At 39.4% G+C, this 14,288-nt stretch overlaps 1 protein-coding gene across 3 annotated transcripts in view; it reads left to right on the top strand.

Moving 5' to 3' along the window:
* Positions 1 to 14,288, top strand: part of REL (REL proto-oncogene, NF-kB subunit) — a 64,539-nt gene that overhangs the window by 44,330 nt on the left and 5,921 nt on the right. For all 3 annotated transcript variants that reach the window (XM_073672383.1, XM_073672385.1, XM_073672384.1), the window contains exons 6-10: positions 7,728 to 7,868; positions 8,017 to 8,121; positions 8,443 to 8,661; positions 12,449 to 12,502; positions 13,067 to 13,156. In XM_073672383.1, the coding sequence (XP_073528484.1) occupies positions 7,728 to 7,868; positions 8,017 to 8,121; positions 8,443 to 8,661; positions 12,449 to 12,502; positions 13,067 to 13,156 (609 nt within the window). The remainder of the gene's footprint in view (positions 1 to 7,727; positions 7,869 to 8,016; positions 8,122 to 8,442; positions 8,662 to 12,448; positions 12,503 to 13,066; positions 13,157 to 14,288) is intronic.

Below are 14,288 nucleotides of genomic sequence, written 5' to 3'. Positions count from 1 at the left end.
TGCGATGAAGTCATTGAGTCATGTGACAGGTCATGCGACCGATGACGTCAGCGGTCGCGTGACCTGTCACATGACTCAATGACGTCATGTCAGGTCCTCACACCACCGCGAGCCGCCCAACACATCGCACGCATCGCTGAGGAGGCCGGGGGACATCAGAAGGTAAGTATAATCTTTATTTTTTATTTTAAATTCTTTTTTTTTACAGTTTCTATGGTACCCAGGTCTGGATGAGAGTCTCCTTTCCTCCAGACCTGGGTACCATCCGCACATTGAACCGTGTGATATCTGCATGTACAGATGCAGTGATGCGGATGTCACACGGTCCAATGCAAGTCAATGGCGGCAATTACGCTGCGTGTCTGCAAAATTAATCGACATGCTGCGTATTGTTCCGCAATGATAATCCGCAGCGGAAATTTCCGCAGCATGTGCACAGCACATGCAGATTATCATTGGGGACCATGGGGCACGTATTACCATGCGTTTTTTAAGCGTTTTCACTGCGGAAATTCTGTGGCTTGAAAAATGCATGGTGAGCACGCAGCCTAAGGCTATGTTCCCACATGTTGTGATTTTTTTACATCAGAAATCTGCAGCAAAACTGATCTCTGACAGGAAATCAGCTGCGTTTTTTGATGCGTTTTTTCAGCATTTTTTTCACTGTCCTTCTGTCTCTATTTATGCATGTACATAAAGTTCTGTGAAAAAAAAGAACCCCATTCTATTTTGCCATCAAAAACGCTGAAAAAAAAAAAAAATTTTCAGCATTTTTTTCACAACTCATTACTTCCTATGGGTGAAAAAACGCTGAAAAACCACTGAAAAAAGTGACATGCTCTATTTTCCAAAAACCCAACCAAGGTACAAAATCCGCATAAAAAAAACAAGATGTGTGATCAGAGAATTCTGGTTTCTCATAGACTTTGCTGATACTGCAAAACGCAGCTGAAAATTTGTATAAAAATCTGCAGCTAAATATGCTGAAAAACCCAACATGTGTGAACATAGCCTGACTGCATAAAACGCACCAAAAACGTGCAGAATTTCCGCAGCGTTTTTGATGCCAAGAGGTGCAGAACCTTGCAGAAACGCAGAAATTTCTGCAAGCAATTCCTGATTGTGTGCACATAACCTAACTGGTCTGCCGAGAGACCTGTCCTGAATTGGATGCAGGCCAAGCCCTCCATCCCTCCATAAGTGCCTGTCCTCTCTAAGCCTTAATTGGGCCTTATGTCCTAACTTAATACATATCATACAATAATGATCAAAAAACGGACCTAATGTTGAGAACAAACCTAATACAGACATGAAAGTCATGTTCAATACTGATGTCAAAACATACAAGTTTTCAGGATGGAAAACAGATGACTTTGGAATTGGTCATCTTAATAAGGACTTATACATTTATATTGGGGTGTGAAAAAAATTAACTTATGTAAGTAAATAAAATATAATTTTAAAGAAAAAGTTAAAACCATAAAATAGTGTTTCCAAAGTTAATAGATCATGTACTGTATAATGGCCCATTTAGACAAGCAGATAATTGAGAACAAGATTTCATCGGGTGATTGAATCTTTCTTTCATGCCTGCAATAAAATCATCATTATCGGCAGTATATAATCCTGTGTAAGCAGATGTGCTGCCCAGAATTCGGGTCATCCTGTCTAAATAGGGCATTAATGGGAAGATGTCACAAGGTATTTGCTATGTGATCTGAGAGCACCATGATGTAGTGGAAGAGAGCTTGATAACAGTGATGTGTCACTTACTGGGCTGTGTTTTGCTGTTTCAGTATAATCAGTGATTTATCAGCAGCAGATTATCACTACAGGACAACTGGCCTTGTGCCTCCTGGTCCAACCACGCCTCCTGCACTGATTGGCAGCTTTCTGCCTATGCACAGTGTACACAGAAAGCTGCTAATCAGTGGTGTGAGTGGAGTTATACAGAGCACAGCATTGAGATATCTGCAGCAGAGAAAACTATGATTCTGTCATAACTCCTGCACCTAGTAAACCAAGTGATACATCACTGGAGTCAGAGTCTCTGTCCCTACGTCATGCTGCTGTCAGATCACATAGCAAAGCCTGCTGGAAGATTCACTTTAAATAACCATTTGATGGCTGAAGTCAACAGGTGTAAATGTGCCTTTAGTGGCCCTAATATTTGCTTATCAATCATATCACAGTAATTAAGGAACTGAATTAATAATAAGACTGTATACCAGAGGCCATGCCAGTGCGTGGGTGAAAAGAAGGGTATAAAAACTAGTGTATAGCCCCCCAATCATCATAAACAGAATGACCTGTATAAATACTAGTGGAATAACATCCCACAAAGAAACTGTCAAACTATTGAAGGATGTTCTAAATAGGAGGACTAGAAAGGAGCAGCTACAATCAATACATTCTCTGACACCACAAGGGCTTCACATACTTTTCTTGCACATTAGAACCTTGTTCCTAGTATAATATTCCTTGGGGCCATAGTGTGGCTTTCTAATTTTATACAGTTTTTTTCTGTGAGATTAAGAGATCATAGCTCACTTCATTGGCTGCAGTTTTAAACATCCTTAAAGGGGCGGCAAAAAAACTATGCTGTAGAGAGGCAACACATAGCAGCATAGTGCCTGGGGTCTAAGGAAGAATAAAGACTGGAATGTGCCTGCTTGCATTAAGCTGGTTTCACCCGCACTAGTTTTATACATCTCCCCCATAAATTCTGCATGGGACATTTATTGACCTTTAATATCTAAAAGTCGCATGTTGGGTAGGCTTACCACTGCTCCCTGGTACACATGTGGGTATCTTCTTCCTCCACCTACATTATGTCTGGGAAGGTATTTAACTATATAATTTCACCGTGTGAATTTTTTTAATACTATATGATTAAATACTAATATTAACCTCAAAAGGGCTGACAATTGTGATAGAGGAATATTTTGTGGGCTGAATCATCCTCCAATGCCTACACATTTCACACATTGGTGACACTACCTTTTAGCCATATTAGTTACATTCTTAACATAGACATAAAAACTAAAAAGCTAAGCTCCTCAGATTTCCAAGATATTTGTGACAGAGTAGTCTTACATGGGTTGTCTCATGGTCATTCTTCAGGAGCCCACTGCTCCCCAGCCTCCCTGCACTCCTGCTTGATTGACAGTTTGGAACTGAGCTGTGCGCTCCCTGATGCTGCATCGGAGGGGCGCAGTTGCAGTGAAGCTGGACAGAGCACTCCAGTGATCTAGTCGGCTTCTATGCATTGTTTTGCTAAAGAGAGCTTGTAAGCACTGTTTATGTAACCTAGCCACTAAAACAGGAAACAATAAAATTAAAAATCACTTTATTCTTGAGAAAAGTTAGAATTTTTAATATCAAGTAAACTGAAGAGTTGCTTGATTTTACAAGCAAAATACTAGTTGAGAGGTGTAAGAAGCTTGTTGATGGTTATAGGAAGCGATTGATTGATTGATTGATTGATTGATTAGGTGTTATTCCAAAGGTCTTATTCCAAAGGGTGTGCAACCAAATATTAAGTTGAGGGTGCCAACAATTTTGTCCTGCCCATTTTTGGAGTTTTGTGTGAAATTATGTCCAATTTGCCTTTTTTTCAGTTTTTTTGTGTTGTTCCAATACACACAAAGGAAATAAACATGTGTATAACAAAACATGTGTAATTGCAATAATTTTCTGGGATAAATACTTCATTTTCTGAAACAATTTCAAGGGTGCCAACACTTTTGGACATGACTGTATACTACTTTTTATGGTATTTACAAAGGGGTGTTGCTCACAGGGTATTTATGCAGAGCAGCCTAAAGACGCTCCCCCAAAGAATCTGAGACACACCCCCTTAGTAAAGACCAATTAGCACTAAACCAAAAAGGCCCATACCTTTTGGATCTGTATGGTGAATTTAAAGAAAATAAAAACCTGATTACTTATCAGAGCAGCCGGAATAAAATAAAAGCAAAAACAGTTCTCTTTTGACCTGTGACAGGTCATCTTCTAGCTTTATTTCAATATGATTGGAACATATGTTTGAATGTTTTAAAGGGACTATCCATTTTAAAAAAAAGGGGACCAATATTTTAAAGAAAAAAAATACAAAAACATTATTCAGTGCTCTGCAGATTCAACCAAGATGCTACCATGATCCTCTAGATCTTTTTCCAGAGTGTCTTATTGCTGGAGTCAAATCAGCTTCCATATGCAGTACTTACATGCCTCAGTACTGAGCAGTGATGCCAGTAAGTATGACATACGACTGCTCCAGGAACTGATTGGCTGCAGCAATCACACGCTGACTGCTTTGAAGCAATGACCTAAGGAGAGCTAGGGCGCCTCTTACAGTGAATTAGCAGGAAACTAAAGAGGTGCATTTTCTAATTTATTTTGTTTTATAACATTTGCTGCAGTTTTTTTTATATTATTATATATTTTTTTGTTACGAAACCCTCTTTAAAGGGTTGTCTAGAAATAATACCACTTTGTGCATGGGTGGTCTCTAGTATAGAAGTTTAGCCCTTTCAAAAGCGCATCACCCTAGAACTCTGCTTCACTATCTCAAGATAGCCCATGCACACAGAGACAATGTGTCTGGGGAAAAAAATGTTAAAGGGGTTGTCCAGCCTCACTCACTCCTGCATTGGTGAGCATCACCTAAATATACCTGCCAGAACATGTGCACGGTCATTAGAATAGGACACATGCTTGATACCTGACGATCTTGCACACGTGGTCACAGTTGTGTGCAGACAAGACCTGGTCAGCGCTGCTTACACTTTGATTGGTGCCAAAATTTCCAAAATTTCAAACACTGTATTTAATTGAGAATATATATAAGCTCGCTACCCCCACTTTGCACCGTTGTAAATCTACCTGTATATGTGTTACGGTGGGAACAGTCAGTCTGGGGAGATTTGTATGTAGACTTCTATGTACATATCTGATAAATATAGAGAACCAGTGGAAACAATGGAACGTGTCAACTGTTCTCTTGAGATTGACAAAACAACTTCAGCTTTTGACTGAACACATTTTGAGTTTCAGAGCCCATCCCAGGGTAGCAAAGCATCTCCAAATCTGATACCATGTGGGAGGACCCAACATTATGATAAAACCTCAATGGAAAGGTGTTTTCCTTTATTTTACCTTTGAGAAATGCCACCTATGCTATTCACACAAATTTCAGAAAGTCCTGTTTTTGCCATAAATGACTCAGTATTGATCACTAGTTGCATATTTTCCATTGATTTTTTTTGTGCACTTCTAAACTTGCTATTATTGGTGAATAGTGAATTAAATGTGGATACTCAGTTAAAAAAAAAAAAGAAGCAATGCCTCATGTGCTAAAACTATCTAAGGCTGGTTTCACACTTCTGACATTCATGGTCCGAGTACAAGCCACGATGTCCCGACCAGCCGTGGTTCTCCTGACCTGAACAGACCGGACATGATACTTCATCCCTGAAAGTCGGATTTGAGATACCGGCCTTATTGCCCACAGCAACCAATTATAGGGCAGCTTTTTTTTTTCCAAGAGAGGCATATTACATAAAATTTGCACATGACTGGATTTCATGGGCAACAAGACCAGTTTCTATGTTAGACAGTTTTTCTAAATGAAGCCGTGCCTGTGGTGTCTAGCAGCAGTTTGCATCCCTCTCACCAGGGGCGTAACAACTACAATAGGTGCAGGGTTTGCATTCGCACCTAGGCCCCGGAACCTAAGAGGGCCAAAAAGTCCATTTGGCCCATATCTAAAGACCAATAATATTTAAGACTTGTAATAATTGGGGGCCCCATTGCAGATTTTGCATTGGGGCCCATGAGTTTCAGGTTACACCACTGCCTCTCACAGTTAAAAAACACAGGAATGGGCATGAATGGGAGAGTCTGTGAGGACTAGATGCTAGCCTAAAAAGTGTTCAGTATGTAAGGTGTATGGGCACCACGAGATTGGATAGTGGTGTAGACGTGGGGCAGATTTATATAAAAGAAAGATTGGCTTTTTTGCTTATAGCAACCAATCATATTACAGCTTACAGTTTACCAGAGCAGTTTTCAAAATGAAAGCTGGGCTCTGAGTGGTTGCTATGGGCAACATAGAGACCATCTTTTTTAGATACTTTTGATAATGAGATCCAAACGAGGTCTCTATAGAAAACCAGAAAACTACAGGAGGGAGCGTCTAGTCCTCTGGGTCCGAAATACTTCAGAATTCAGTAGTTGATGGGACAACATTACCAATCCATGAACATGCCATCTGAATAAAAGCATGGATATCCATAGACTTCTGTCCCTGTCCCAATAACACTGGTTGATCAGAATCCCACCCAAGATCCATCCCAAGATTATTTGGTTCCTCTAGCATTACAGCCCATTATACTTGGGCAGAAGATCACATCCGAGCCTCTCAGCAGTGCAGCCTCAGGCTTTAGGCCTATGAATTAGGCTAGGTTCACATGGAATATTCTTAGAGGTGCAAAAAACCTCTTTTTTTCTGAGGTGGTTTTTGAAGTGTTTTCCGCTACACAGTGTTTTGTAGCCTTGTCAATTAGCAGTGTCACATTCGGAGCAGGCTCCATGAGGAATCCACTTCAGGTCGTGTTCCCACAGTGAGAATTTGCTGAGTTTTTGATGTTGAACTCTTTCTGTACCAATTCGGCAAATTAGGTTTCTTTAATTTTTCTCATTGTGTTTTTGAGTAAGTTTTTATAGTGTTTTAGTCTCTTTTTGATATGTTTTCAATAAAGCTGTTTTGTTTTTGATACTTCCTTGTATCAGCCATGTGCAGATTTCATGCGTTTTTAGTGCATTTCCAGAGCAGAAATTCATTAAAAATGTATATGCATCTAATACAATACCATAGGGAAAATCTGGACATAAAACTCAGTGTACGTGTACCTGCAAGAGAAATTGACATGTTGCAGATTTCAAAATCAAATCACAGGTCATTACTCAGTAGAAGAAGAAATACAGTCGGGATGAGATTTCTATAAATCCCATCCACTTTTCTGGAACCGTAAGGGTGTCACATTTTTTTGCGCAGAAAAATTATGCAGTATCAAAATTTACCAAAAACTCATTGTAGGGATTTAACCTACAAGTAGCACGTCACTTTTTTATCTTGGCGAGGTGTTCAGAACCTTGTAGGAAAAAAAACTGGTCCTGGGTTCAAATCCCACCAAGGACAACATCTGCGAGGAGTTTGTATGTTCTTCCCGTGTTTGCGTGGGTTTCCTCTGGCTTCTCCGGTTTCTTCCCACACTCCAAAGACATACTGATAGGGAATGTAGATTGTGAGCCCCAATGAGGACAGTTATGATTAATGTCTGTAAATTTCCTGAATTGTGAAGCGCTGCAGAATATGTTGGCGCTATATAAATAAAAAGATTATTATTATTATTATTATTTATGAATAGGAAGGGTATTCAAAAAGTATTTGAAACATTTTTTATATGGATTTTGGAATAGATCCACTTTAATATCTTTCTCAAAAATTCTGTGAACCTAGCCTAAGGGGCCATGAGTAAGCAATAAACAATGATTTTTTTTTTTCATTTTAAAGTAAAAAAATGGAGTCATTTAGATATTATATATCTCTTCTAATAGGTCTCCAGTAAAGACTTCAAAATGTATCCCCAATTTGTATATTATCTGATGAAGTAAAAGAAAACATTTTGGTGATATTACACAATATTTCTTCTCCTCCACAGTGCGAGATGACCAACTGCTGACAATCGAGGATTATGACCTAAATGTTGTACGATTGTGCTTCCAAGTTTTTCTTGCTGATGAGCATGGGAATTACACCAGAGCTTTACATCCAGTTGTGTCCAACCCAATTTATGACAACCGTAAGTTCTTTAGAAAATGCACAAACTGGTAACCAAATTATAATAAAAATAAAAAATCTGATTTATTGTACAATTTTGACCCCCTCCTCAGCATTTTACCTGTTTTACTTTCTTATAACTTATCACGGAAACTAATTTATCATTCCAGGTGCTCCTAATACTGCAGAACTTCGGATCTGCCGAGTAAATAAGAACTGCGGTAGTGCAGCCGGAGGAGAGGAGATATTCTTGTTATGTGATAAAGTTCAAAAAGGTGCACTTTTTACTTTTACTATCTAACTACATATCTATCTGTTTGTCTCATAAATATCTCTGTCTTTTTATGCCTAAGAAATGGAAAAAACAGTCCTGGGCATGGCAGATGTCTCCGCTGGGTTGCTTCTTCTGACTCCTCCGCATATGCTTGACTTGATTGAGAGGTCCTTCCCTATAATCAAATAGTCAGATATCTGTCAATCAATCTATTCTGGAAGAAGAGAAAACAGAAGAGGGCCACCCAGTGAACACTTGCGATGAACCCCTTATATATACTAGTTCTAGTTCTCATTGGCTCTTTTTATATCCCTATACATAGATGACATTGAGGTTCGATTTTTCACCAGTACTTGGGAAGATAAAGGACAATTTGGACAAGCAGATGTGCACCGTCAAGTAGCTATAGTGTTTAGAACTCCTTTATTTCCCTTTGATATCACTGAAGTCACAACAGTGAAAATGCAGCTTAGAAGACCATCCGACCAAGAAGTCAGTGAACCTATGGACTTCCGATACATTCCTTGTGAAAGGAAGGAAGGTATGTTGGAATTTTTTTTTTTATTTTAATGGAGTCAAACATTAAGATCGAGAAGGAATTGTCCTAGTAGTGGACGACTCCTTTAAATTAACAATTCACAAGTTATACTGGATCGTTTCTCACAAAAATTAATATCAATCTGACCAGCTGATTGCAAATTAAACTTCATGTTCAGCATAACAGATTTGCTTTATGCTTGTCATAAGAAGTGTTTTCATGCACTTATATGATTATATATGTTGGATGGATGGAGGCAGAGGGTTACAGGGAGAACACAAATATAGTTCAGTGTAACACTGTGATTAAAGTGGTTAAGTGGAGATGATTTTAGACAAAGCAGAGAATGTAGGTGCTGTCGTAACTGGTAGTGTGAATATATATATATATATATATATATATATATATATATATATATATATATATATATATATATATATACAGTACAGACCAAAAGTTTGGACACACCTTCTCATTTAAAGATTTTTCTGTATTTTCATGACTATGAAAATTGTACATTCACACTGAAGGCATCAAAACTATGAATTAACACATGTGGAATTATATACTTAACAAAAAAGTGTGAAACAACTGAAAATATGTCTTATATTCTAGGTTCTTCAAAGTAGCCACCTTTTGCTTTGATGACTGCTTTGCACACTCTTGGCATTCTCTTGATGAGCTTCAAGAGGTAGTCACCGGAAATGGTCTTCCAACAATCTTGAAGGAGTTCCCAGAGATGCTTAGCACTTGTTGGCCCTTTTGCCTTCACTCTGCGATCCAACTCACCCCAAACCATCTCGATTAGGTTCAGGTCTGGTGACTGTGGAGGCCTGGTCATCTGGCGTAGCACCCCATCACTCTCCACCTTGGTCAAATAGCCCTTACACAGCCTGGAGGTGTGTTTGGGGTCATTGTCCTGTTGAAAAATAAATGATGGTCCAACTAAACGCAAACCGGATGGAATAGCATGCTGCTGCAAGATGCTGTGGTAGCCATGCTGGTTCAGTATGCCTTCAATTTTGAATAAATCACAACAGTGTCACCAGCAAAGCACCCCCACACCATCACACCTCCTCCTTCATGCTTCATGGTGGGAACCAGGCATGTAGAGTCCATCCGTTCACCTTTTCTGCGTCGCACAAAGACACGATGGTTGGAACCAAAGATCTCAAATTTGGACTCATCAGACCAAAGCACAGATTTCCACTGGTCTAATGTCCATTCCTTGTGTTCTTTAGCCCAAACTTGTCTCTTCTGCTTGTTGCCTGTCCTTAGCAGTGGTTTCCTAGCAGCTATTTTACCATGAAGGTCTGCTGCACAAAGTCTCAACTTAACAGTTGTTGTAGAGATGTGTCTGCTGCTAGAACTCTGTGTGGCATTGACCTGGTCTCTAATCTGAGCTGCTTTTAACCGGCGATTTCTGAGACTGGTGACTCGGATAAACTTATCTTCAGAAGCAGAGGTGACTCTTGGTCTTCCTTTCCTGGGACGGTCCTCATGTGAGCCAGATTCTTTGTAGCACTTGATGGTTTTTGCAACTGCACTTGGGGACACTTTCAAAGTTTTCCCAATTTTTCGGACTGACTGACCTTCATTTCTTAAAGTAATGATGGCCACTCGTTTTTCTTTACTTAGCTGCTTTTTTTCTTGCCATAATACAAATTCTAACAGTCTATTCAGTAGGACTATCAGCTGTGTATTCACCAGACTTCTGCACAACACAACTGATGGTCCCAACCCCATTTATAAGGCAAGAAATCCCACTTATTAAACCTGACAGGGCCACACCTGTGAAGTGAAAACCATTTCCGGTGACTACCTCTTGAAGCTCATCAAGAGAATGCCAAGAGTGTGCAAAGCAGTCATCAAAGCAAAAGGTGGCTACTTTGAAGAACCTAGAATATAAGACATATTTTCAGTTGTTTCACACTTTTTTGTTAAGTATATAATTCCACATGTGTTAATTCATAGTTTTGATGCCTTCAGTGTGAATGTACAATTTTCAAAGTCATTAAAATACAGAAAAATCTTTAAATGAGAAGGTGTGTCCAAACTTTTGGTCTGTACTGTATATATATATATATATATATATATATATATATACACATACAGTGGGGAAAAAGAGTATTTAGTCAGCCACCAATTGTGCAATTTCTCCCACTTAAAAAGATGAGAGAGGCCTGTAATGGACATCATAGGTAGATCTCAACTATGAGAGACAAAATGAGAAAACAAAAAATCACATCTTCTAATTTGGAAAGAATTTTTTTTCAAATTTTGGTGGAAAATAAGTGTTTGGTCAATTACAAAAGTTCATCTCAATACTTTGTTATATATCCTTTGTTGGCAATAACTGAGGTCAAACATTTTCTGTAAGCCTTCACAAGGTTGGCACACACTGTTGCTGGTATGTTGGCCCATTCCTCCATGCAGATCTCCTCTAGAGCAGTGATGTTTTGGGGCTGTCGCTGGGCAACATGGACTTTCAACTCCCTCCAAAGGTTTTCTATAGGGTTTAGATCTGAAGACTGGTTAGGCCACTCCAGGAACTTGAAATGCTTCTTACGAAGCCACTACTTCATTGCCCTGGCAGTGTGCTTGGGATCACTGTCATGCTGAAAGACCCAGCCATGTTTCATCTTCAATGCCCTTGCTGATGGAAGGAGGTTTGCACTCAAAATCTCACGATACATGGCCCCATTCATTTTTTCATCTATACGGATCAGTCATCCTGGTCCCTTGGCAGAGAAACAGCCCCAAAGCATGATGTTGCCACCCCCATGCTTCACAGTAGCTATGGTATTCTTTGGATGCAACTCAGCATTCTTTCTCCTCCAAACATGACGAGTTGTATTTCTACCAAACAGTTCTACTTTGGTTTCATCTGACCATATGACATACTCTTCTGCATCATCCAAATGCTCTCTAGCAAACTTTAGATGGGCCCGGACATGTAATGGTTTAAGCAGAGGGACACGTCTGGCACTGCAGGATCTGAGTCCCTGGCGGTGTAGTGTGTTACTGATGGTAGCCTGTGTAACTTTGGTCCCAGCTATCTGCAGGTCATTCACTAGGTCCCCTCGTGTGGTTCTGGGATTTTTGCTCACCTTTCTTGAGATCATTTTGACCCCACGGGGGGTGAGATCTTGTGTGGAGCCCCAGATCGAGGGAGATTATCAGTGGTCGTGTATGTCCTCCATTTTCTAATTATTGCTCCCACAATTGATTTCTTCACACCGAGCTGCTTGCCTATTGCAGATTCAGTCTTCCCAGCCTGGTGCAGGGCTAGAATTTTGTTTCTGGTGTCCTTCGACAGCTCTTTGGTCTTCACCATTGTGGAGTTTGGAGTGTGACTGTTTGAGGTTGCGGACAGGTGTCTTTTATACTGATAACAAGTTCAAACAGGTGCCAGTACTACAGGTAATGAGTGGAGGACAGAGGAGCCTCTTAAAGAAAAAGTTACAGGTCTGTGAGAGCCCGAAATCTTCCTTGTTTGTAGGTGACCAAATACTTATTTTCCACCAAAATTTGAAAAAAAAATTCTTTCCAAATCAGACAATGTGATTTTCAGGATTTGTTTTCTCATTTTGTCTCTCATAGTTGAGGTCTACTTATGATGTCAATTACTGGCCTCTCTCATCTTTTTAAGTGGGAGAACGTGCACAATTGGTGGCTGACTAAATACTTTTTCCGCCCACTGTATTGCATATAAAACAGGTGAATTTCTTAAAAATGGAAGACATATATAGGTTGTAGTAATAATTCTTTTGGTTTTGACCCTGTTTAGACCATTACGCTAAGAAAAAGAAAAAAAATGAGGACATGTTGCAGAAATTTTTTGGTGAGTAATGCCACAGAATTATTCTTTTTGAAACAGAAAACTATTATTCCCTTACAATGCCTGAAATGTGGCGCAATGGTTAGTACTTTTGCCTTGCAATGCTGAGATCCTGGGTTTAAATCCAACCAAAGACGATATCTGCATGGAGTTTGCATGTTTCCCTGTGTTCACGTGTGTTTCTTCTCACCAAAGACGAATTTCTAAGAGATTGGCCTTTGTATATATCTAAGATAGGGAAATTAAACTGTTGACCCCAGTGAGGACAGGAACTTGAGAACATGTTGGTGCTATTTAAGCTACAGAAGGCGACCATACTATTCACCACTAATAAGTCAATAAGTATGACAAGCCGTCCAAACATTGGCTTACCAATGACCATTGCCTATCGTTTTGCTCACACAAACATAACAGTAACCTTTAAAAATCAATAAAATTTGATGGTCGTGGATAATTTTGGTGTATTCGTCAAATTATTATGGTCACCAATAGTAATTCTTCAACTAGATGTATTGTATTTCCTAATTTTACTGACCATATTAATATGAAATCCTCTGTCTCTTGTAGTTTCTTTTCAAAATCATCAAGTGGAAAAAGTAACAAAGCCATCGCCAACCATGCCATCATTTCATGCCATGGATCGACCTATAAAGAAAGGTACTGAAATGGGAATTTTATATCTTTTTTTTAAATCAAATATTTTTTTATTGTAAAAAACTTTTTTGTAACACAACAGCGAAACAAATAAAACAACCCAACCAAAGAAGGGACTCAGTCCCTATTCTGTCCCTCTCCCCACAACACATCGCCCTTTCAAACAAAACATTTTGAGTTAAATGTTCCACAGTTCTGTCCACAGCAAATTAACAATCTTACAGTATGAATAGTCACAATTGTATTAAGGGGTATCTAACTCTTGCTTTGGAGCAGTTGTATACGTGCCTAAAGCAGTCCAATGTAGAATTTTGCACCTGTCAAGTAATCTATACATCAATCATAGCAGACCAAGTCGAAATCTATGCAGTTCTCTGGATGCTAGGCCGGAGCCGTCAATCCATGGAGCCCATATTTTTTCAAATTTGGAGATGGCCTTCCTTTTCAGATATATACTTTTTTCCAGATTTAATAACCAATTAATCTTATTTATAAATTCCGTCACCGTGGGCGCCTGCTCTGATAACCAATGTTGGGCTATTAGTTTCCTAGGCATGTATAACATGCGTGCCACCGCTATTTTGCCATGTTCGTCAGTGCTCAGATCTTCCAGTATACATACTAATGGTGAGGGATCTGAATCGACTGAGTATGTTCTATCAATGATCGCTATTACATCCCACCAGAAGTTTTCCAGAGCAGGGCAGGTCCACATCATATGAAGCATGTTAGCCGGGGATGTTTTACATCCAGCACATAGGGAGTCTGGTCGAAGCCCTATATCGTGGAGAAATTGGGGTGTTCTATATGACTGGTGCAGCACCTGTAAGTGGGAGAATCTATGGGACTCACTCAGAGATAACTGGGGAACTCTTTCCAGTATTTCAGACCACAGCCCCTCTTCAATAGGGTCTATCGTGCCTTCCCATTTTGAATTTTATATCTTTACAATAGATATTTATGTTTTTCTTTTATTGGTAACAATTCATCAAATCCTTGATTTTATATAGTAAAATGTATTATTAATCAGGTAACGCTGGACGACCATAGCCAGTGGTGCATATGGGTCCATCCCAAAAGCTAAAATTAACATAGTATATTATCAGGAATGTCTCTGTTATTTGTATTACTACGT

Source organism: Phyllobates terribilis, unplaced genomic scaffold (genome assembly GCF_046119375.1).
Source record: "Phyllobates terribilis strain yellow unplaced genomic scaffold, ASM4611937v1 Scaffold_3__8_contigs__length_932513732, whole genome shotgun sequence".
In the NCBI taxonomy this organism is placed as follows: Eukaryota; Metazoa; Chordata; class Amphibia; order Anura; family Dendrobatidae; genus Phyllobates; species Phyllobates terribilis.
The sequence above is the reverse complement of the archived record's forward strand: the minus strand, read 5'-3'. Positions and strand labels throughout refer to the sequence as shown.